The 24370-nt window shown below is 36.4% G+C and overlaps 1 protein-coding gene across 2 annotated transcripts; it reads right to left on the bottom strand.

The window, feature by feature from the left end:
* Positions 1-7478: 7478 nt before the first annotated feature.
* On the bottom strand, positions 7479-19290 carry LOC113734235 (TNF receptor-associated factor homolog 1a). Of its 2 annotated transcripts, none has more exons than XM_027260646.2 (13): positions 19152-19290; positions 18206-18432; positions 16498-16609; positions 15462-15550; positions 15286-15354; positions 15083-15212; positions 14468-14626; positions 13212-13560; positions 12713-12825; positions 11167-11311; positions 10296-10753; positions 10023-10221; positions 7479-9079 (listed from the first exon to the last, which is right to left on the bottom strand). In XM_027260646.2, exons 2-13 carry the CDS (start codon positions 18384-18386, stop codon positions 7661-7663), a joined length of 3423 nt encoding a protein of 1140 aa, XP_027116447.2. In that variant the 5' UTR covers positions 18387-18432; positions 19152-19290; the 3' UTR covers positions 7479-7660. The 2 variants fall into 2 exon arrangements, with proteins under 2 accessions (XP_027116447.2, XP_071940569.1); XM_072084468.1 differs by having other exon boundaries at positions 18206-18452; positions 19152-19281.
* Positions 19291-24370: the final 5080 nt, after the last annotated feature.

A 24370-nucleotide genomic window follows, 5' to 3' on the forward strand; every position in this document is an offset into this window, starting at 1 on the left:
TTTGGGCCTTGGCTTTTTTACCTTACAATATTTCAATTTCTGAATTTTCGAAGTGCGAAGTCATGCATGGCTTCATTCACGCATGCGTCCTCGTTTGATGTTTTCTTTCATGTTATTCACGTACTTGTGATATGTGTGGTTATTATATATATGGAAGTCAATTTAGTTATGGTGCAATTGATCTTTATGAATAAAAATTAAATTAATTTCGCTTAATGCGTAGTTAAGATGTAAAGTCATCAAAGTGTGATTGATGGTTTAGTAGCAATATTTGAATAAACTAGTACTTCGAATTTGTTGGGGCTAGATCAAGAAAATTAATGATTTGTCTGTCTAAGTCTAACTTGATGGGCGCATTTGCATGTCTAAGGGGCAAAAGAGAATGAAAGTACCCATTGTAATTTGTAGTTGGACGGACCCCTCATCTTGTGGGAGTAACCATTCATGTTGATCGAGCAAATTTGGTATATATATATATATATATATATATGGTCAATAAATTTGAGTTTGAAAGGCCAGTTATAACAAAGAGATCGAAGAATACAATTTAGCATTTTCCCTAATTAATTTGTATTGTGACAATCATATATTCATTCTCAAGTTTTCTTCATCCGCCAGCTTAAACTCAAACTATCTATCACTCATTGGATTGAAAAATCTGCGTCTTCATGTAGAAATTAACATGTTCCTATTCAAACTCGTGATCTTGGCCAAGTCAACAGCAAAAAAATCAATTCTGGGCTAAAGTCAAAGAAACACATAGCCTCCTTCCTCCCTCCTAGAATAAAACACATAATTAAACTTACACTTAGTTACTATAAATATAAATTCATATTTCATAATCCAACATCCCCCATTCTCAAATCCTGTTTCTCCCCAGAACCCATATTCTCAATTTCCTTTGTCCTCATATCCCTCATTAAAGCCCTCATTCAGGCATCACAAGAACATGTCTCTCTCAAGGAAATTAATCCTCAGATTAATGTTGATTTTGTGCATAATCTCCTTCACCTCGACAAGTGTAAACCCAGCAGAAGCAATTAGGCCCTTCAATATTGTGGTTCAACAGCTAAGCAAAGGAGAAGGTACAACAACATTAGCAATCGAAGCTCTTCCTAAAGGTCCCGTGCCACCTTCTGGTCCATCTCCTTGCACTTACATTCCTACTCCGGGCAATTCAGGCATATGCCGCCGTTTGCAAGGCAGTATGAACTTCGCTGGCCGTGGTACCGGTATGGCCGGTCGGACGGTGGCTGTCTGAAACAGCCCCTTTGGTGGCAATGAGTATGTTTGGATAGTCAATATTTGGTTCTAAATTATTTGTTTGTACTACAAACACAGTTTTCAATACATTTTTTTTTATCTTTTCAATCACCTTTTTTATCTCATATACATCACATCACAAAAAGTGCTACAGTAATTATTCCAAATAATATTTCAAATAATATCCTATCCAGATGAATTTTGTAGTAGCCAATACATTAACCTATAAAAAAAAAAAAAACCATATCCAAGGACAAATATGACATGGGAGTTTAACAATTAATAGCAAGGGAATCAGCACATTCTTTTTTTATGCACTTGTAGAAGTATTTCTTACAAGAGTTCTTCTTCCCCCTTTTTTTTCATATCCAATGAAGCATGGTATGATATGAATTGCAATACAGTGGCCAAGTACAAGGAATTATGATTCCTTGATTTTTTTTTGTTAAATTATTCCTTAATCTGAGAAACTTGCAACAGAGAAAACACCCCACAATTTTTAATCCGTAAGTCATGTGTGCACTAGTCTAACCTATTCCTTTTTAAGTTATAGATTATTACCTATACCAAAATTTTTGATCTTGCGAACGTTATTATAATAATAATTATTATTTTGTTATAATAGAGTAGTTAGAGACTGATCTTCGCTTGAAAGGTTATGAAACCTAGGTGTTAAAAAACAATTTCTGCGGCGTTTTTCTTTCTTTGTGTGTGTGTGTGTGTGTTTTTTTTTAAATTTTTTGGTCAATATCAAATCAAGTTTCGTGCTCAAAGGCAATCTTGAATTTCAACTCAAGAATAAATTAAATAGAAAGGTAATCTGGTCAGGGCAGCTCTCAAAATTTTTTCATGCATATATTATTGGATGAAGCAGTCGAACATGGACTTTTGGACTCAAGGGGTATATTCTCTCTTGAATCTGAACTGTTGAAATTTCATCCATTTTGGACTATTCTCTTGCCTTGTACGCCAAACCAGATGTTACTTATTTTTAATTAAATCTACCAAGTCGGTGGCTTAGAACTGGTATTTACTCCAACGTAGCTCCTAATACCAACTGAAGAGATAGGGGAAGTACAATTTTCCGAGAATAATTGCCAACTGAAGAGATGGATATATGTGCATAATCTCTATTGATATCTAGAATCCATTATATACAACCTTTCATTTTTATCTATCTATCAGTGCCGTCCAATATCTTGTGAACATTTTCCCCATTGTGAGTCCATATATACCTTTGAAGAGAGTAAGAAAAAAAAAACCAACATGAAAAGGAAGCAAGTTTATTAGGTTCAATATCCTTCACCAAAAATTTCAAATCACGCAATTTTTTTTATCTGTGAAACTTGAGAAATATACCAAGTGATTTTTTTTTATATATAAATAGAAAGTTTTGAACCCGTGATCTTTCACTTATACTCCTTTCTTCCGTACCATCCAACCAATCTCTCACCCTTGTTAGGTAAAATTTAATTGACATATTGCATACAACTTTTTTTTCCCACTAGATCGAGGCTCGTTGATAACATCTAAGGATTGCTAATTACATACCAAAATTTGATATTACTGAGTTTTAAAAAAAAATTGTGAAACTATGAGGCGACCTTTTCATTCGTGATGCTTGACTTTGGTATAAGTTAGGGTATTAATTAACTGTTTAAAGAGCTCTTTCATGGAGTGAAGACTATAATCAAAAATAGCCAAAGCAGTTTCCACGATGTCTGGAAACCTCACAGTTTAATTGGTTAAAACGCTCCGTAGATTAGTCAGCATATCATTCCTCATTTACCAGAATCGCATTAAGCATAAAAGATAAAACAAGGATGCCAGATTTGACCAGTTGCTGCAATAATATTCATAGAAAGACTCCTTCATATTGGCAAGCATTTCTGACCAGAAGTTAAAAAAAAAAAAAAAAAAAATTTACTTGGTTGGTCTACCAACTAAACTCGGCATTTTCTGCCTGTTTTAAACATTCAGTCATCCAAGAATTTATTAATTGCACGCATACGCTATGTAATTGTTTAAAAGTCATCTGTGGCCTACTTATTAGTCATTCTCCACTAAAAGACTGCATCTTTTATTTGAGATTAATCATCTCATTCCAATCCCAAAAGTTCCCAACTCAAGAAATGAAAATGAAACAACATTTGACACTACCTCTTTCTGAAACAAGCTAGATTCATCGCATCTCATGATTGCTTGGAATTTTGCTTGGGAGATAAAAAAAAAGAAAAAAGAAAAAGAAGAAGATGGTTTTCCCATGGATGAACAAGCATATGTCCAAAATGATCATCATCACTATGCTTGCTCCATCTTCTTTAATTTATTCATGGAGATCAAGAACAAGTGCGCAGCTAGCTGATGTGCACTAAATATATGGTGCCGTGCCCATTTGGGATTTACTTTTTAGTCAGCATGTATTTTTCAGTTCTCATGAATGCAAATGGTCAACTGGTGGCGCCAATATCTAGCAGTTGTGTCACCGGACAGCAGTATACAAACAGTTTTCGCCCGAACAACCCAGAAAATTTTTCATCTTTTCTTGTAGCCTCCGAGAAGAACAAATGGCGAAATAGAAAAAAATAAAATAAAATAGAAGATCAAAAAGATAGACAAAAACATATATGATTTAGTATATTAGGATAAAGTGAATCTATGGTTACGAAGCTACTTCAATATCTCATGTTCAAATGATGGACTTGAAGCAAGTCCCGGAGAATACAGCTTGCTTTTATGAAACATTCGTTTGTCCGTGGATTGTAAAACTAAGAATTGCAAAGATCAACCAGCAAAGAGATAATTGAATATATATGTATATATATATTTTTTCATTTCAAAAGAATAACAAGCTGATATATATACAACATGAGTCTACAAATTAAGAGATCAAAGAACGAAAGAAAAGAAAAGAAAAGAACATCCTGTAAAAATCAATAGAAAAAGTAATTAAAAAAAAATACCAAAGGAGAATGCGCCATATTCCCCTTATGGAAAGATAGCCTTTGCTCCTAAAAATCACCTCAGACATGGAAAATTCAGTCTGATATGTAAAACCCATCTCTCAAACAAGTCAACTTGAAGGATGAACTTCATTGCTGATTAGAAGCAACACCAAAGCGAACGGCGGGCTCTGGATGTGCTCTACCACGCGGCAAGGCGCTACCGGCGAAGTTCATTTCTCTAATCGGGCAGCCTGATCCTCCACTTCCGGGGATGTTGGTGCAACCGGAGGGATCAGAGGGAGTCACTGGACCCTTTGGAAGTAACTGAAATAGCATATGAGCTCTCTCCATCAACTCCTTTTGTTGGACATGCAAAACCCTACTTGATTGGCCTAGCTGGAGATGGACAAGAAGAACAAATGTTACTACCAAGAATACAAAGCTAAGACGTCCCATTTTGATGGTTTAATGAAGATAGTGTTTGTCTGTTGTTATTGTTGGACCTTGAGGGATTTATATACTAGGTGTTTGTTTATTTAAAGATCATGGAATTTGACTGGTGCTTATAAAATATTTTTGTCATTAGTAAACTTCTGAATATTGAATGAGTCGATTTTCTAATTTGACCTTACATAATCTCTCCTTTGATTATGTGTGAATTGCCAACTAATGAGAGTTTGTTTTCAACTTGAATCCCACGGTTTCCATGATTCCGTGCTAAAATCATCCTCGCTTACGTGTATTTGAATTCCCAGGTTTGATTGTTGAGTGGAGAGGGATAAGTATAGTTTGAATTTGTAACATGTATTCTTTTCTTACAGGGTTGAACTACATCTTTTCAGTACAAAATTGAGATTTTGGAAAAGCTTCTCTTACCGTCAGTGTCAAAGTAATGTTATAGTGATGGCTCACTGTATTACATCATCTCATTAATGAGATTGGGTAATCCAAAAGGACCTCCAACTCTCTCTAATTTTGTTATTCTCTTTTTTTTTGCTTGAAAACTAAACCACTTCTATCAATCTGAACCCAATGTCAACCACCAAATTTTTTTCTTTTTTCACATCCAATTATAAAACCTTAAACTCCTCCAAATTTCTTAAAAATAAGGGGCAAGTTAACTCTGCTAAATGAATCAGAAATGGCTGTTTACATAGGTGGATGTATATTGACCTGATTGGTACACCTATCCAATTTCTTTACATCAGTAGGGATGGATTGTCAATTGGGAAGAATTTCAGGAACCTCAGGATTTCACTCTTGATTTTTGCGCCCTACACCCAACTTCATCCTGATATATTTTACATAGCTTGAAAACAAACAAAATCACTTTTCCCAACCCAAACCTCAAATCCATGCCTACATGAATCAACAAATTTTTCTTTTTTTACATCCAATTCAAAACTTTAATTTCGTCCATATGTCATGGAAGGTTTTATTGGGCGTATTTTGATTGCAAAAAAACATTGCTTGAGACCTACTGGGGATTTGGGAAGAGCAAAAGTAGTAGTGAAATGGCAGGAAAGTGAAGGAGGAGAAGAAATCGTTCCAGAGATCATGGAATTTTACATTACTCTTAAGGATTACTTTATTCAAAATTAAGTAATTTTGATAAGATAGCTAACTAGCTATAAGGGTTACCAACTTCCATTCATGAGGTAGCGCAATATAGTAAAACGTCGGTGAAAATCAACGGCGAAAGCAAGATTTACTCTTTTTTTTTTCTCTAATTAATGTAAGTTGTGCTTTTAAACTTTGGCTATGACATTGTACTATGTTTATATAGGATCATATATATATGTATATATATATAATTTTTTTTTCAGCATAATGGAGGGTCTAAAAAGCACAACGGGCGTATGAGACCTCCAACATATCTTGACTTAATAGCATCACATATGTATATATTTTTTACTAGCAAATACATTCTTCCGAAATGTAAATTCTATGTCTCTTCCTAGTCAAAGTCCATTTGGAATTCTTATCCGTTCTACAATTCTATCTTCTGGGCCTCTATGGAAATTTCAACACATTAAGTTGATGGCTTTTCTGAGACAGATTTTGTATCCAGTTTACAAACAGTGAATTTGGGCATATCCACAATTTTAAAGGATAAGAGAAAACTATATAAGAGTTAGGTGGAAATGCATATATATGTCCTTTTTATTTTGATATGTACGTTACCGAGATTTTTGAGTGGAAATGCATGAAATCATTGCATGGATCACACTCAATTAATTAGAATATCAGGGCTTTAATTCGGGAATGAAGCACTGGAGGAATTGCGTGGAATCTTCCAAGGTTGTCATAGCCATTAGAGACACATGTTTCTGGGGATGGCTATCATCAGACAAATTGTGGGTGCTTTGACAAGAAAAGATAGCAGAAAACACGACTTACATATATATTTGGCCACTTGTTTCCAAAAAGTGGAAAGTCAAAGCTGAATTTTTCACATGAATACGTCGCTGAGAATCAAGTGCCTCTTAATGTCCAATTTTTGACTTGAAAACACCTTCAAAAGAAAACTAACTTTCTACATGAAACACGACGAGTCCTCGAAAAGATTTTGTCAATGTGCAACAGGGCAACAAAAAGAAAAACATTAAAAGTTCACTTTTCTTCTTCTTCTTTTTTTTTTTTTTTCAGAGAAGATGGGAAGATCAGAAGCTAGCAGGCATCAATCACCCTTCAACGTAGTTGACCAATCACCCAAACCTAGGAACTTCAGTCAAAATCACCCACCACCATAAACCAAATAATTACAAGCTTCGGCCACGTTAGTCTGATGTTGCTTGCTTGGGATGGCACCATGTTCAGTTGCTATCATATGAATGAAAAAAAGGAACGCATTGAGATCTGAATTGAGACCATTTCAAATACCTGATTAGTATGTATAGTTCTATACATTACCTGTTAAAAATAGGATCCCAGCTCGTGAATTTCTTCAGGTCAAAACCATTATAAGAAAATAGTGCGTAGGATTCACATGCAACAGGTTAAAGCCAAGAATTTTGAGATGGAGAAAAGCTTTAGCCTACCTAAATCCAACCACGATTGTCTTGTGTGACTATGATGAACTATTTTTGACAAGCTAAGCGGTTGTTTGAGATGTGAAAGCTCAAGATGCAAAGCACTCAACCAGAAGAATACCAGCGACAAGTCATGGTAAAGTGTAATCACACTATCTCCAGATCTAAGCCCTAGAAGGTTGTTCGTTCCCAGTAAGAACTCATGGCCGACAAAGAAAACTTCCAGAACTCAATCCCAAAGAGAAAAAGCAAATTTGCATAAGGATTTGAAACAAATGAAAGGAAAATCACTCTTTACAAAATGTTTCTTAGCAAAGAGTTACAACTCACTCCAAATCTAATCCAACACTTTCCTCAGATACATTATTACAACAGAAATAGCCCTGAAATTCTCCGGCCACTTCTGTTGCAGTTGCCATTTCAAAGTCCATTTGAGGGACGGAAAACAGTATAATTATTGACACCGGATGCGAGATTTGAGTAATCCGGCATGTGATATGGATAACCATCACCCTCCATATTCCCCATATTCATATAGCATCTATCAGAACCAGCCATCTGCCACTGGTTAGGAATTAGACCATCAATGTGCCCATTAACATAAGGTCGTAAGTTAGACGTAGGAACCATATCCCTGAGTGTATCATAAGGTCCCCCAGAAGAGCCATAACCGCGATGGAAGGTATCATCATGATAACTTCGCGTCCTCTCAAATCTACAAGAGCTCGTCGATGGGCCCATATCATTGGACATGCCAATATCACCAGGGAACGAGAACTGGCGATTCAGATGGTGAGGCCCATTGCTGAAAGTATGAAAACTAGAACTTGCTGCGGCCGTCTTCCCAATAGCTTGCTCATCGTCAAGCAAATCATTGATGATATCAAGGTGCGGGAATTCGTCTGCCAACACCCCATGGGTCTGCCGCCCTGATGTGCAGGGTGGAACTTCAGATGGAAGGTGATCCTGAGACCGGCTGTGAAGAGGCTTGTACAACTCAAAGTTCCGGATGTCATTTAACATCAAATGATCAGAAGATACGCCAGCATTTACATCCCTCGGAGGGCCTTCCATCCACTGCTGTCCATTCTGCATTATGTCATGATTTACCATTCCGAAGGAGAAGCTCGATTTGTTAATATTTGGTTCCATCCTTTCGGAGCTATGCGGTAAAAACAAAGGCTTTGATAAGAGGGTCGCAGACTGGGAGTATGAATGTGAATGGTTGATCCCTGAAGTGGGAGAATGAGGTTGTGTAAAGCCAACGGCACTACCAGGAACCTGGCCACCCATCATCACATTTCGATAAGACTGGGGCACATAGTTATGGGATGTTGTCGACGACTCAGGACCTAATCGACCTACAGCACTCACTGAACGTGACAACGAAGGTGGGGTTTGAACCATGGAAACAACTGGGGAAGCAGGCCTAGGACCAGGAATGAGAGGAGCACTCAATGGTCTGGACATCACAGGCATTTGTGGTGTCAACGGCTTCTCACTTCCCACAGGCACATGTTGAGAAGAGAGCTTCATTTCAGAGGCATTTGGAGGTACAGTCTTATGGACACCGGGTTGCGAAGTGACAGCAACTTCAGCTGGATGCATTACCCTGACTGATTCATCAGCGAGTTTCAGGCTGTCTGAAGGCTTCTTTTGAACTGTAAGCTCAACAGATGTGTTGATCTTTGACTCTGACCTGAGATCAACCACAGATGACATATGCTTGGGAGGGCTCCTGGGTGGGGACCGCACACTCGTTTTCTTCTCTGGGGAGGATCCTTGTGCATCGGTCTCATCTTTTGCCCCAGGTTTTCTATGTGAAGATACTTCTTCATCCTATCATGAACACAGCAGCAGGTCAAAAAGAGAACAAGTAACTAAATATTTAATTTGATAAAACGACAAGCTCCAAATTAACATAACTGCTCTAAAATGTGGACCTGCATCTTCTACAGTGAACAAAATTGTCTATAAGTAATATCCAGGAAAGAAAAAACAAATTCCATTTTTCACAGGTCCAATGCGTTAAATAAGGGTGACACTATTAATAGGAAAATCTTCACACTTATTGTTTCCTTCCCAAGTTCTTTTCCCTTTGGAGTTTGTACAGCATACTAAGTGTAACACTGAATCAATAAAACATGGTCCCGACTAATGATACTTTACACTGCATCTACGGATACCAAGTTGTACAAAAGAAGATCTTCAGGAAAATACTCAGATTTGCCCCACAGAACACACCAGTATACATGTTGAACAACAGTGTCACATCCATATGCTATTTAAGCATAAGAAACAATCATATACTTGTTTAAAAACATCCCTATAGAGACCACAACCCATCAAGGAGCACTTGCTAATTAGAGGATTTTAACTGTGAATATCCTCCAGAAAACTTGAACATTGGCAAAGCTTTCCTTCATAAACTTGATAACATCCTGACTCTTGAGCAATACCTAATACTACCTATACATGAATCGTCCAAAAATGCTTAACCATGCTTTTCCTCATCCCATAAGCTGATTGAATTCAGACTTCAACTGTACTCAAGTATTGATTATCTAATGAACTTTTTACATGTATTGTGCAAGTTTCAAACAAATGTTCAGATATTGACCGCAAAATGTGCCCAAAATTTTACTTTTATTTTGCAGATTTTGGACAAATTCAAATATTTAAGACGAATGTCCAAATGTTCAAAATAGTAGGTGCACAGCACTGGCCCAAAACAAACAGCATAACCACCTTTTAGCCTCCTTAAAAGTATGAGAAAACAAACCTTTTTTAACTCGTGCTGCTTAGACCATTTCATCTGATCCTGTGAGTAAACTGCAGCTTGAGACCCAGATTCAACAGCTTTGCAACTTCTAGATGCATCATTCAGCAGCGCCACATCTGACACACCATCAGAACGATGACTAGAAGTCTCTTGAGACCGATCAGCTGCTTCAAGGGTTGCCTTGCTTCGCTCATTCCGCCTGTATAATATGACCATTGTAAAAACACCATCCATAGATTAGTAAAAAAAACAAATAATTAGACATCAATGTACCTGCTAGGCGATTTCTGATAATTACTGGAAGAAGGATTCCCTTTATATGACCCATTCGCGATAACTGAAGGTGCGGAGTCTGTAGAGCACGTTGAAGAGCTATCGTCCATTACAGATGTACCTCTCCTTTCTCCCATTCCATTCTGGACAGCCAAAAGACAAGGGGCTTCAGTGGGAGGATGTACTTCTGATGTGTCAGTATCCCAATTGACAGGACTAGTGTCTCTGTCTTCTGAATCAGGCTGCAGTGTTTCCGGGGCACAATCTGCAGAATCAGACACATCCGAAACATCCTCAATTCCATCAGGCTTTTCAAGCACCATTTCAGGCTCCTCAGTCGTGTAACCTTTCCTCTCATCAGTAAGGATATCTTCTTCAGCTTTGTCCTGCACCAACATACTTGATTTCTCATCCCTCATTTTATCCTTTACTTTGCGGTTATTTCGTTTTTGCTTGCCCTGAAACACAGAAATAATGATGAAGGTATTAGAATCACAGCAACAAAATTCCATCCCAACCCCCCCCCCCCCCCTTCTCTTTCCAAAAACCAAAAAAAAAAAGGAGAAGGAAAAGGAAAATAAACCCACAAAAACAGCAACAAAATTGAAAAGGTAAAAGTAAAAAAGAAAACTTCTTTCAACGTCAATTTATGAGATAAAACAAGGAAGAATCTGGGATACTAAAAGCAAAAAAGATAGATTTATAAATTAACCAATAAAAGTAGAATGGGTGAGCAGCCAATTTAGTTCTAAAAAATGAACATTTTATTCTTTCTTTGCAAATTTCATTAGTCTGGTATATTGAACAACTATCATCTTCTCAAAAGAAAATATAAGTTGTGTGACGTGCTTTCTATTCAAAAACCACTAACCTGCTTTTTCTTCGACTTCTTTTCTTTATCACCTCCACGTTTAGATTTGTGCTCGCTTTCAGCCAGCCAGGCTGCCTCCTCTTCACGAATGAGTTCCTCTTGCCGCTTCAAGGCAACAGCTTCCTGATATGCAACTTCAATCTTACTGATGCAACATAAGTGAACAACCAAATCAGATGAAAGAACAACCATGTATTGGTTAAAGAAATATAATAATCAACCAGCTCAAAAATCAACTACCAACAAATGTCTATCAGGTTCTGCACCTCAGTGAAAGTAAAACGGGAAAAACTATACCACAATGAATTACATGTTCAAGAAACCTGATCTTGTTTCACAAACTTGAAGAGGAAAAAATATGACGATCAATGCATATTAAAATATCCTCGCCTTATCCAAGAGCCCCAACCAAATTTGATTTCATAACAAAAATATGGCAGATTAAACTCCAAAAATGTGGAAGGAAATATAGATACTCCACAACAGAACTAAACTGTTCATTAAACAAACAATCATCAGCTTACTTGAAGGACATTACATCATTAAGAAGCACTCAAATCTTGACAAGCTTGCAATTCTTGTCAGAAAGTCCATTTTAGAGCTTTAGTTTAATTTAGTGACTTAAAAAAACCAAAACTCCAACTTTGATTTAAATATTGTTCCCTAACACCAGTAGCACTGCAGCAAGAGAATTAAACTCTTGTACAATCCTGTGTCATGGTGCTAAACCATTTATAACATCCAACATTTGCTCATTTGCAACCAATGAAGTTACAAAACAACCTTTTCAAAAGCACATAGGTTTCCTTAATATTGTCAAAATCATGACATATGCGCATATGCAATGTGCCCATGTCCAAACCAATTCGCTATACACATCCCATGGCTGGATCACTCATTAAACAGATAATAATAAATAGCATCTCCACTTTGAACATCAAAAGAATAGTCAATGAACTAGATAGAAAAATGCTCAAAAATTTTAGAGTACTCTTATTCACCAGATGAAGTTGAAAAGCCCAACATAATCTTTAGGATCATGAGAGCAAATTCACATTTATATTTACTACCACAAGCCAACTAAATGTTGACCCAGCTGTTTGCCAACAAGCATGTCCAACTCAACATGCATAAGTTGCAATGAACTTCTCTTTCCATTATCATTATTATACATGTACAACCGCCTACTGAAAGAAATTGAGAATGTAAAAGTTACTTCTCTACAAGAATAAATCCATTTCAACTTTTGAAAGTGACAAACTTATGAGCAAGGCAGGCTTTCAAGAATGTCATTGACTTCAATATAGATGGGAGAGATAACCATTAAAAGGGGTACCAAAGAATCTTAACAAAAGTTAACATTGATGACCAAAAGCAAAGTTGTTATCTCAGATAGTACAAAGCTTGGATACTTAAGCAAACAGAAACTTATAAATTGGCGACAAGAGAATCTTCAGAGTTCGATTTTTACTATAAAGAAAGGAACAGATCTAGAACTGCATGTTAAAAAAAATATTAAAAATGAGAAATTAAACAAATGCAGAACCTGAAGATATGGGCCAGGACAAATATTTCAATTGTTCGACGACCAAGTTCAGTAAGACGCCTTTCATCACGTTCAATTGAATCTTTGTTGAAGTCCTCTCCAGAACATCCATCCTGATAGTAAAGTATTCAAGAATCAGCAAATGACATGCATCTGTATAACACAAAATCCCTTAAAGATGTCTGAAAACTAGACATCATACGAGTGACTGTATGAAGCAACACCCTTTTTGAACACATCCCAGCACCCCAGAGCAATTCCACAATGCCAAAAAAGAACTAACACTGGTTATAAATTATTTTTAAAAAAGAAAAAAAACTCAGATGCTATGCACTAAACCAAGAATATAAAAGATAATATGAAAGTCAGGACTGCTCAAAAAATTCAGATTACTCAACTAATTACCAATCATCCAGGTAACTGAACTTGCCAAGACTTCACAACTGAATTTAAACTCCCCTTCAAGAGAATTCAAACATAAAACATTATAGCTGCTCACCTTCGTTCGATTTTGAGGACCTTTCTCATCCTTTGGAGGCAAAGGTTCCAAAGCAGCTCTCTCAACTAGTGACAATACATCATCCACCAAAACAAACATGTCTTTCTCCATGCGAACAATTGGAACCGGCAACTCTTCTGAATCCATGTATTTTCCCTTAGTTTTCTTTCCCTTTGTTTGGCCTTCTAAAGCCTTCAACCCACTGTACAATGAATCCATCACCAGAGTAGATGTAACTTCTTTTTCAATGAAGAAGTGTTTCACAACAACTTTTAGTATTGAATCTGTCCTTTCACGGGTCATGCGGCGCCTGGAGCTTTGCTCCATTCCATTCCAGAAAGAGCGCAAGCTAAATACATCACAACTATGAGAGTTAGCATAAAAATGAAGCTGCAAATTTGTAATTTTGTAGGATTTCTAAAAAGGAAAGAAACACAATGATACACAGCAAGGACACCGTATATGCATGTCCTGACATTTACTCAATTATGAATTGAATAATTTCTAAAGTGGGTTTGTGAGCATCGCCAGATCTCCATTATCCGATATGCTGAAACACCAAAAGAAGTACTCATAACACATCTGAAAATATAAGCTCAAATAGGGGCAACCTGTTGTCCTGCCTTGCTTTTATTTGTGATCTCAAATATCTTTATAAAAGTTAGAAAATTATTAAAAAGTTTGACCTAAAAATCTCAATCCATCTAGGCAAGCTTCCCAAGCTGCTATAAGGGACACAATTCACAAAGCATGGTTACCATATGAGATAAATATATGCTTCGACGACTGTGGCAAAATCTCAAGCACAAAAGATATTTCTTTTTTTCTATCCATTATCAACTCATATTCTAAGGAAGATATCACTATGAATTATGCAGAGCTGAACTCATCTTCAAAGGAAAATATCACCATGAATTATGCACAGCTGGCTTAGGTTTTGGAGCAACAAACCACCAATGGACTTCCATGAAGCACCAGTAAGTGAACCAAATATTAATAATGCAAAGCCACCCAATATGGGTAACATAATTTTCATGGGGAAAGTGCTCCATTTAAGGCAGAAATTTTAAATGAGGAGCTAAACATACCATTAGGGGTTCAAGTCAAAGCAAATAAATAACATGCAGAGGAACACTCCTAAAGGAGCTAAACATTCATTCTGGCTAAAACTTGTAAAGATATCATCAGATTCAGATTACATTACCCAAGTCCAGAATGAGAACCAACAATTAAAAAACTTGCAACCCCTACCCTACCTTGACCAACGAGCTTTATCCTCTATCAACTTCCCAAGCTTGCCTCGTCGTTCTTCCACAAAGCGTCGGCATATCTGTTCAACATTTGTTAAATAAACCCTGACAAGTTCTCTACGGTATTGACAGTCTAGACAGCGGAATGGGCGATTTGCTCTTTCCCTGCACATCAATAACATTGCATTAATCTTTGGGTATATGATGAAGAATCTTCATAAGAAAACGATGCAAATTTAACTGACTGTGTAGACCAATCAATATCCAGATATCCATGTACAGTAATGAAGTGCAACAATCTCTTAATAACAGACAAGTTTACCAGATAAGAGATAATTGGTAAGTTACTGGGGAGAATCTTGAATTACTAGACAAATATTACCTAAATTCAGAAAAGTAACTCACTAGAAGGTCAGGCAGAACTTGAATACTCCACGGATTTAAATTGTAAAACAAAAACACGAAAAAAAGGACTACGTTGTTATTGCTAAACACTGCATTTTAAAAATCAGTTTGGATCATAACTCCGATACCTAGTCAATGTGATAAAGAAGAATATCTCAATAGTCCATTCAACAGAAACCAAATTCAATCCGAAAAATATGATAGACTTATAAGCACCTGATAACTTGAACTTGAGCTTTTATTATTAGGGTGTCAGCGTCAATAAAACCGTCTAACACTTTAGATAGCTCCATAAATTTTTTCCATCCCCAATCATGTTCTTTCTTCCAGAATCGGTGCAATGTATCTGCATCATAAACAGATAAATGACAAATGCAGAAGTTTCAATAATACAAGTATACAATATCTAATTATCCTACCCGAATACTTGGACTTTTTGGGATCTTTATTCACAACAGCTATAGTGAACTGAGCAAAATGACTCCATCCTGTGTATCACAAGAAACAAAAAAAAAGAAAAAAATTCACAAAACACATGAGACAATGTCAGAATAGGACATTGCCAGTTAAACTTTTATTAGGACTTCCTTCATACCTGGAAGAAGCTTGTCATGATTAGCAACACAAAGAAACAAAGACAAATGATTGCAGACATCACAACCTTGTGGGTAGATCAAAATATACCTGACAAGAAACATTGAATCAGAATAAAACTATAGGAATTATGGCACTAGAATAGCTGCCACATTTGGCACAAAATAAATTTGCACCAAAATAATGGACATGATACCTAGAAAATCATGCAAATAAGCTAACTAGGACTATTAAGGCAGCTTAGCCCAGGTAAATGTCCCTAAAAGAGCAACTAGCCCTGGTACAAGTGAAACAAAGATAAAGACAAGCGAAAGCCACGTAACGAAGAAAGAAGCTCAGAGCCCCAGCAAGACTAAGTTGCAATGTCGGATAAAATCTTATGATCTCACAACACCACCACCATAGGGAAAGCTATGAAATGAGAGGTTCTCCTTTGTGCTATGAATTCTATACACCTGATTTTATATAATGAATCTCTAAAGATTATCAAACAAACAATGTAGAAGGTCATGAATAGGAGGACAATTTTTCCAAGAAACAAACAAGTAAGATGATTCCACTGTAGCAATCATTACCTCAGAGGCAAAGAATATGCCCTAGCTAAAAGTCTTTCATGCATCACAAGAGAAAAGTGATTAGTCGAATATAAGCTGGCAACCAAAATGACAAGTAATCAAGACTGATTTTCAAGTAAAATATACTATTGAACACCACCTCCAACTTGACAGCTTACTAGGTAATCACTCAAATAAAAGTACATTTCCTATTTTGGCTAGATTAAAACTGCATATGCCAAAATAATTAGCACAATTCAAAGCTAATGAGAAAAGCTAACCACTAATCAAGTCTCCAGAGGAGAAACTTTCAAAATGTGCATAAGACAAGAATGCACGTCCCACAAGTGAATGTTATCAACTTGATGCATATCTAGACACACCAAGAATATGTTTACAGTCATGGATAGAACAGAACATCGTGTATATATCGAGCTCCTGATTATCAGAAAAATTTGCACAAATTCATCACAAATGCCGTACCATTTATAGCCTCCAACCTCAAAAGCATTACTCCGAAGCTCTCTCTTGTTTATTTGTGAAAACTTATCAATCTTCCATGTATACTTTCCATATAACTCAGAAGGTTTCGGTCCTACAAAGTTGTAAAAAAAAAAGTAAATAAATAAATGAAAACATATCCAGAATTCAACATGCTACAAATAAATGCCTGCAGTTAGGCCTATAAGAATCAGAAAACAACCATCCACCAGGGAAAGTGCAGCTGCCCACTTAATACTAGTCTAAACGTATACTATCTTGAGATGCATGTTACCAGATGCTTTATTTACACATGCTTCAATTCAGAAAGGCAAAATTAAGTATGTTAAGTATTTATATGAACCAATTTTGAGTACCTATCGCATACTTGCATGAATACACAGGTGCACAACAGCTTGCATACCAAGGATCACCAAAGTCCTCATTTTCCATAATTAATAATATGTCATTTAGGAGGTCAACCCCCTCATATCAAAATAATATGCAATTGAATCGTATATTGTAATTTAGTTTATTGGTAAAAAAGGAAAAACAATGGACGGGAGCAGAACCAGAGTTCGCAAAAAGTGTGAAGTGATCATCTTCTATATATGGAAAGCTTCAGATGTGTATAAGTTAGATAGCAACCTCAGCAAGCTTTTGGGGCCAAAACAAGATATGGAGATATTTGGATACTGTAGATGAGCAAAACAAATAAAAAACCAGCCAGAATAAGCTTTTTTGATCCTGGCATCAGTATATGATTTAGTGTTTAAGGTCATAAAAAATGGATCCTTACACAAGTTATACATCTGAGAGGAAATAGATTTTTCTGAAATATGCTTCCAAGACTTCCATTTCAAGTTCTTTTGCTTTTTCCTCTTTTTTACCCGGTTCAACCAATGAGTTCATAAAAAAACGATATGACAGAGAGAGAGAGAGAGAGAGAGAGACAGTTAACCTAGGCAAGGAAAAGAATGGAGAGCAAGAACGTCTGAACAGAAAGAGGTACAAGTTAAAACTTTTGAATCATACACTTCACATGGAATAACCAAAATTGTGGTTCCAACCTTCTACTACAGCAGTTGGGCAGAAAATGATTATCAAGGTACATTGTCTCCCAATGCCAGGCAAGAGTGGCATAAAAGCATTCACATATACAGATTTATTCTAATCCAATAGTCTATAGTCGCTCTAAGGAAGAGATTCAGCATCTAGCATGCATTTTATCCATTTCCTAAGGAAGAAGACTATAAAGAGATAACTAGAAATCAGATCAAACCAAAAGGTAGAGGAAGTGTGTGTGTATGTGAGAGAGAGAGAGAGAGAGGAACAAAGGACACTGAATGTGCAGGCCAAGTACAATTTATTTTTGAGATCAGATTGTTAAAATGCATTTAATGCTTTTTGGGGTGTAAAAGACAGTCACAAGTCAGCCATGTTTTAGAAATAACACTGCACATATTGTTGCTGCATAGTAAAATAATGAACTAATCAGCAGCTTTACATCACTTCAAATTGATGAAATTCCACTCCAGCAAACTTGAATGTAGTTCAGTTTTCATGCAACTGGGAATGATTAACTAGCAGGCTACCAATAAAAAATTAACTAAAAGGTCCTGAGACAAGGAAACTGCCTAGGATTCATCACAATCTGAATAATGACATACTTGAAGAGAAGGTCAAAAATAAAAATAAACAAAGTGCATACCACCATCCTCATCATCGTCGGTGTCCCAGTAAGGAGGCGATGTCGATGGCATTCCATTTTCCACCTGCTCACAAGACCTCCATTCTGCCAATGCTTCACCTGAATGGCACCTCTGCTGCCCACCTGAAACCCCCTCCAAAGATCTTCCCACCCCAGAATCGTCAACCGCAATCCCAGCCATTGTAGACTCCACAACTCCCACCACACTCCACCAACTTCACCTACGCCTACGGCCACAGTATAAAAACTTATACCCATACTCAGTAAAACTAGAGAAGCCTTACAAACAAATATTTTGATATATTGCACAATAATTGCCTAGCCAAAGCCAATAATATAAAATGAAGTATTAGATGATGTTCGCTGGAATAACGCAACATTCTCAAATTAGTCACTTTAGCTCCAAAATTTAAGCTTTTCTGTTCTAATTAAAAAAAACGCCCTCAACCTAAAAAAATGCCCAACCCTCCCAATGAACTGATTTGAAAAAAGAAAAACCCAATAATTCAATCCATGAACTCGATACAAAAAAACCATCCCAGAAGCTCCTCATGCCCAAAAACCCACATTAAAGAGAAACAAATTTCAATAAACCCTAGTCCCAGATTCCCGAAAATCCCAAAAAAATAAAAATTGAAATTACAAATAATTTAACACAATCATCAATCAATCACCTAGCCAATTTTAAAAAATCTGGGAATCCATCTAAAAGTATGAAACATAGACAGTCAATAAAATCATCAACGAACCCAATTGAATTGATTTAACACCATACAAACAAATTCAAAAACCCTAAAAAGAAAGTAATCAAATATGAAATTCCTAACCAACTCTCGTTTGAAAAAAAAAAAAAGAACCCTAAATAAGAAAATCAAGAAAGACCCATATCGGGATTGTTTGGAATCAAGAAAATCGGGGGGATAGATCAAGGGACAAAAGCACAGACCTGAAACAAAGAAGAAAGGCCTTTGTTTTGTCAATGAGGCGAATGGAAGCTGCAGAGAGAGAACAAGAGATTTGAGAGGTCGAAGGAGCAGCAGAGCAGAGGCGGAAATAAAAATATTACTACTAGTAATTTATTTCCTATCAAAATTGTGGGATTTATCAATTTTATATATACGTATGTGCCCGGAAAAGATAATAATAATTTATTGTTGGATATTGTATACTTTTTCTTTTTTTTGGAGAAATGGATTTTGTACACTTTGTCTTGGGTTCTTTTTATTTTCTATTTTTCGATAGCGAGAGGAAACCCCCTATAACTATAAGAAGAAGAGGGATACGGGAGAAGCGAAAACAAACAATAGGTATATAATTAATTACTATTTACCAACATAGGCATAAGGCTGACTAAGCATAGGTATATAATTAATTATAATTAAACATTAGTTAAAAGTTTTCCACAATGTAGAAAAGGGTATGTAGATTCTATTTATCCTCAATTTATGTAAATATTGATGGTCACGTTATAGTTTTAGAAGTATTTTTATTACATATTTATATCTGATTGAAATTTTAAATTCCTAAAAATAAGTACAATTAGTTACAAATTTTAAAATTTTAACCCTAGCAAAGTGTTTAACTTGATATGAACTATGTTTAACTTGATATGAACTGTTTGACCTGATGACTGTTATTCTCTTTGTCATATTAATGACATGAATAAATTAAAAAAATGGACTTAGTAAAAGAGATGAATATTATAAATAGAAGAGAATTAGGAATACAAGTTGTATTGGCATTTGTAAAAAATAATTAATATAATTACGGGTAAGGTGATAAGTAGTACTAGTATTATATTATATTAACACAGAAAAAGAAAAAGGAGTGTAATATTAAAAGCCTTAAAGGTGGCGGTGAGCCTGTGACTGTGTGGGCCTGTGGGGACTATTATAATAGAATTGGGAGGCTTGGGGGAGTTTATTATAATTTGACTTTTTGGGTGGGTGCAAAGTGAAAGATTTATCACTGGTTTTTGGCAATATTCTTCTTTATCATTAGGTAGAAAATGAATAGAATAGAAAGGCTTCAACCTTGTTTTGGGCCTATCTAAAAAAGATATTAAAGTGGGGGACCTTGTGAGGAGTGATACAAAAGAATTTTAGATTCCGTTATTTGAGTAAAAGGTTTTTAGGTTTAAGAATTTGGTTTGGGCTAGGATTCTTCTGCTCCTTAATAAATCTTGTCGACTAATAACACATGCTATTTAACAAAAATACTATATATCGAGTTTGGAAAAGGTAGCATTCAAGATATATCCTACTTTTTAGCAAGTTGGGCTAGGGTTTTTTATTTATTTATTTATTTTTTGGATCTCCCGTGTGGGGTTAATCAGATGTGATGTTCAATTTTGACCACTTTAGTTTTGAGTATTTCTTTTTAAAGCTGAACTTTTTTAGCATCTAGCAAAGTGAATTTGCTTCAACACTTTCTTTACCATTTTTATTGAAACTTGTATATAACAATAACAAAATTGATAATTGCCTTTGCTGCTTTCTCAACATGTTTGAGGTTTTACAAATCTCAAGTTTGTCTAGCGTTAGAAGTAGATAGATGTGTATGTGGCCGTGGCTTACCACAAATTTGGAAGGTTTGGGGAGAATTTTTCATATTTTGACTTTTTGATCGAAGCAAATTAGATGAGTACTATTGTCATTTTAATAGCAAAATTTCTCACGTATTATGGCCAATGAAAAGTAAAGATTGGACGTTGATTTGGGAATTTACTGAAAACGAAAAGGAAAAAAATTAACAAATATGAAATTTTGGGTTACATGTGATTTTAGATGCATTTACGAGAGAACATAGACCTTGTTCTCTGGTTGTTTTAGATTTTGCAAGATCGGACTATAAAACTGATTATGAAGAATAAATAGAATCAGCAAAAATTACTCTTTGAATGATTATGAATTTTAACCTTTTTGGTCATTAAAATATCTATAATAATCATGATACAAAAGCAATCGAGGGCTTCACAAAAATAAAAATTGATAATTTAAAATCAGAAATTATAATCAATTAAAATAATTAATCGAGAACAATCCCATAATCTAGGGTGTAGTTACTTGCTAGTTTTTGTTCCATTGTCCTTTCGTCAATCCTTTAAACGATTTGTCAAGCACGAATTGAGAACGCATGGCAGTCAATCACAATAGAAGCAAGGCAAAGTAGCAAAACCAATCAAAGATGGAGAAGAGTGGCATTGAAGATGCACGGCTACCTTTCAGCAAGTTGGTTGGGCTTGGGTTATTCTGGATCCCTTGTGGATGTGGTTGTTATTCTGGATCCCTTGTGGATGTGGTTCAAATTGTGATGTGGGTTTGTCCAAAGATGCATTAATCTGCATAGTTACGTCGGCTGGGCACTAGGACAGAGTAGGTCCAATCTACCATGCCGAAAACAATGCCGGTATATGTTTCTCATAACAGTAGTAGTATTTGAAGTGTTCGTTGTCTTAGTGATTTTGTTGATTTCCTATTTAGCTTCTTCAAGTTTCCTCTGGGATCAGTGATGCAGCTTCTCAGGGTTGGGATATGCAGATAACTTGTCTGGAAATGTGAAGTGCCTGGGCTCTGAATGGCTTGCTATTGAGCCGGACAAATTACTTGAAGCTGGAGTCAAGAAAAGATAATGCTGCTGGAAACAGCCACTGAAAATTCAGTGTCATAAGGATGAGTTATTTTTTGACTCTAGAAATCTAGATTTTCAAGAAACTTTCCTTGCTTGTAGCATCAGAGATTAGACAATTTGACTTTGTCCTCTGAATCATCTATTGGCTTCCTGAAAGAGCTCAATGTGCCTGTTTCTGATATTGAGGAGCGAGTTGTACTGGTCAGTGAGGCAGAGGTGATTCCTACTTCGATTTGCAAAAGTTACTTGCTGACATAATAGAAATCAAAGGGTTTTTACAAAATTATTCTGGATACTCAAAAAGCGTCGACTGTCAATTAATCTTAAGGATGTCTAATTAGTTTATCAATTCTTGTTAACATTATAAACAAGAACTGTAATGGATGCGAGGCATGCCATCCTAATGAGTAATGACTTTGTTCAGTGTTTTCAAAGCTCCTAGCTGCTGCTGCTGCAGGCACTGTGCATACTGAAGGCTTCTTAAACATCATCTGCAGCTCTAACAGATCGCCTAAGTTCCCTCTCGTGAAGCTTGAATCAGAAGTTTTTACCAAATCTCTGGCATGTCTGTCAAACCCATGGTTCGAAGTCTCGGTCGAGACCGAGACGACTCGACCGAGTCGTCACCGTCTCGACCTTTACCAATACGATACCGTGACGAAACGATACCGAAATACTTGACTCGCCGAAAACTCGGCCGAGTCGTCACCGCGACGGATTGATTCGGCCGAGTCACACCGAGTCTCTCCTAGTTATCTCGAGTCAAGACGAGAAATCAGCCTAGTCACACCGCGACGGATTGACTTGGCCGTTTCTTTTACTATTTTTTAATTATTTTTATTTAGCATACTTTTTTATATTATTAACAATTTTTACAATATTAAATACTTTAAAATTTGCATCTCACCGAGACCGCGACCGATATGTCGAGACCGATGTGGAACGTTTCGGGCCGCGATCGCGACCGCGACCGTGACTTTGAACCATGACTCAAACCACAAAAGCCCAAGGCTGATTGAGGAATGTCAATCTCAAGCTACTTTTAGTTCTGAATCTTCTGCTTTTGTCTTATTGGTTTCAATCCCCGAATGGCTGCCTGCATATCTTTGTTTTAGTCTCTTTCTCCCTTTTCTACAAATCTATGCTCAACGCTTTGTAATGCAAAAGAAATACATATGCCAGAGTGAGAATTGAGGCTTGTCAAAGCTGAAATTTCGTTTGCTTAAAAACCATTTTCTCAGTTCATCTTCAATTAGATAATTGGACCTCGTTATACGGTCTTGCATGTGTTCCCGATCGAGCTCCTTGTATAAGTTTATGTTTCTGGTATCTTTTTCCCAGTTTTTTACCAAAGGATTACAAGTTCGAATAAGAAAATTGGAAATGAAAAAGAAAACCTTGGTACACCATGGAATCGTTCTTTGTTCTGATTTTCTCCTGCACATTATGGTTAGATCTTATTCACACACAACCCCTGGGAACCAGTGGTCGAACTCCTAATGAGTCCAGGCGAGGTTGCTTGGAATAAGAAAGGCTTTGATCCATCCCATCATGTTTTTTCATGTATTAATGTAGCATCAAGAGCCACAAACTTGCTATTCCGCTGCTGGAAGTACCCCTCATCCAGATGAGAGACTAAAGCGTAAGATCTATAAAAAACAAGTCCTCGCCGTTTAAGTGATTGTTGTTACTGAAAATTCAATACACACTGCTAATTATAGCTACCAACTTTCCAGAAATATTGCTCAAATACCCATTTGCATAGAAACCAAACATACGAGCAACAAATGCTTCAAAGATGGATATAGCCTAAAAAAACATGCAGAAAAAGACTGCAATAGAAAGCCACACCAAAGTTTCCTTCATGCTAAAATGGTTCTTCTGCAAAATAGGAGAGTAGAGTATCTGCATGGCTTGGATGATTAATCCAGAAAGAAATAAACAAGCAAAGTAAGGGAGATTTTCAAGCAAAAGTCCAGAAAGAGAGAGAGAGAGAGATTTAAAAAAATCAAAAATAAAAAAGAACTGATAGTAGCATTTTGAGCAAAACAGAAGTAAACTGAAGAGGTAGAAATCTAATTAGTGGATTACCCGACGATATGAGCTAGGGAAAGAATTTCAGTAGTTCGTCAACCAAGATGAGTAAGACGCCTCTCTTCATACCCCATACAATAGTTATTAGAGTCCTCTCCAGAACGCCCATCCTGGTATAGAAGATATTCAGAGTCAACAGATTAGTATCTGCCTATACACGTATAGGTTTAGGACTTAAACTAGAAGGCAACTCAAGTTACCATTTGATTCATCTTCAAAACTCTGAGTCTTAAACATTTGGCAAACCCATATACCAATGAGAACTGGAGTAAGCACCCAGAGTTAAGCTCTCGGAGAAAAACCTGTTCCTGCACCCCTGCACACGATGTTGAGGACATTTCTCAACCGTAGTGGCAAATGGTTCTGTAACAGCTCTCTAAAGCAGTAGCAATATGTCATCCACCAGAGATACAGCATGCTTATCTATTCTTACGATGGGAT

Source organism: Coffea arabica, chromosome 3e (genome assembly GCF_036785885.1).
Source record: "Coffea arabica cultivar ET-39 chromosome 3e, Coffea Arabica ET-39 HiFi, whole genome shotgun sequence".
Taxonomy (NCBI): Eukaryota; Viridiplantae; Streptophyta; class Magnoliopsida; order Gentianales; family Rubiaceae; genus Coffea; species Coffea arabica.

Excerpts from the sequence above, each read along its gene's own strand:
- LOC113734235 (XM_027260646.2), bottom strand. The coding sequence starts at position 18,386 with ATGGCTGGGATTGCGGTTGACGATTCTGGGGTGGGAAGATCTTTGGAG. Across the intron at positions 16,610-18,205 it reads CGACGATGATGAGGATGGTG|GACCGAAACCTTCTGAGTTA; the intron begins GTATGCACTTTG and ends ACAACTTTGTAG. Across the intron at positions 11,312-12,712 it reads GTCCTGGCCCATATCTTCAG|TAAGATTGAAGTTGCATATC; the intron begins GTTCTGCATTTG and ends ATGTTGCATCAG.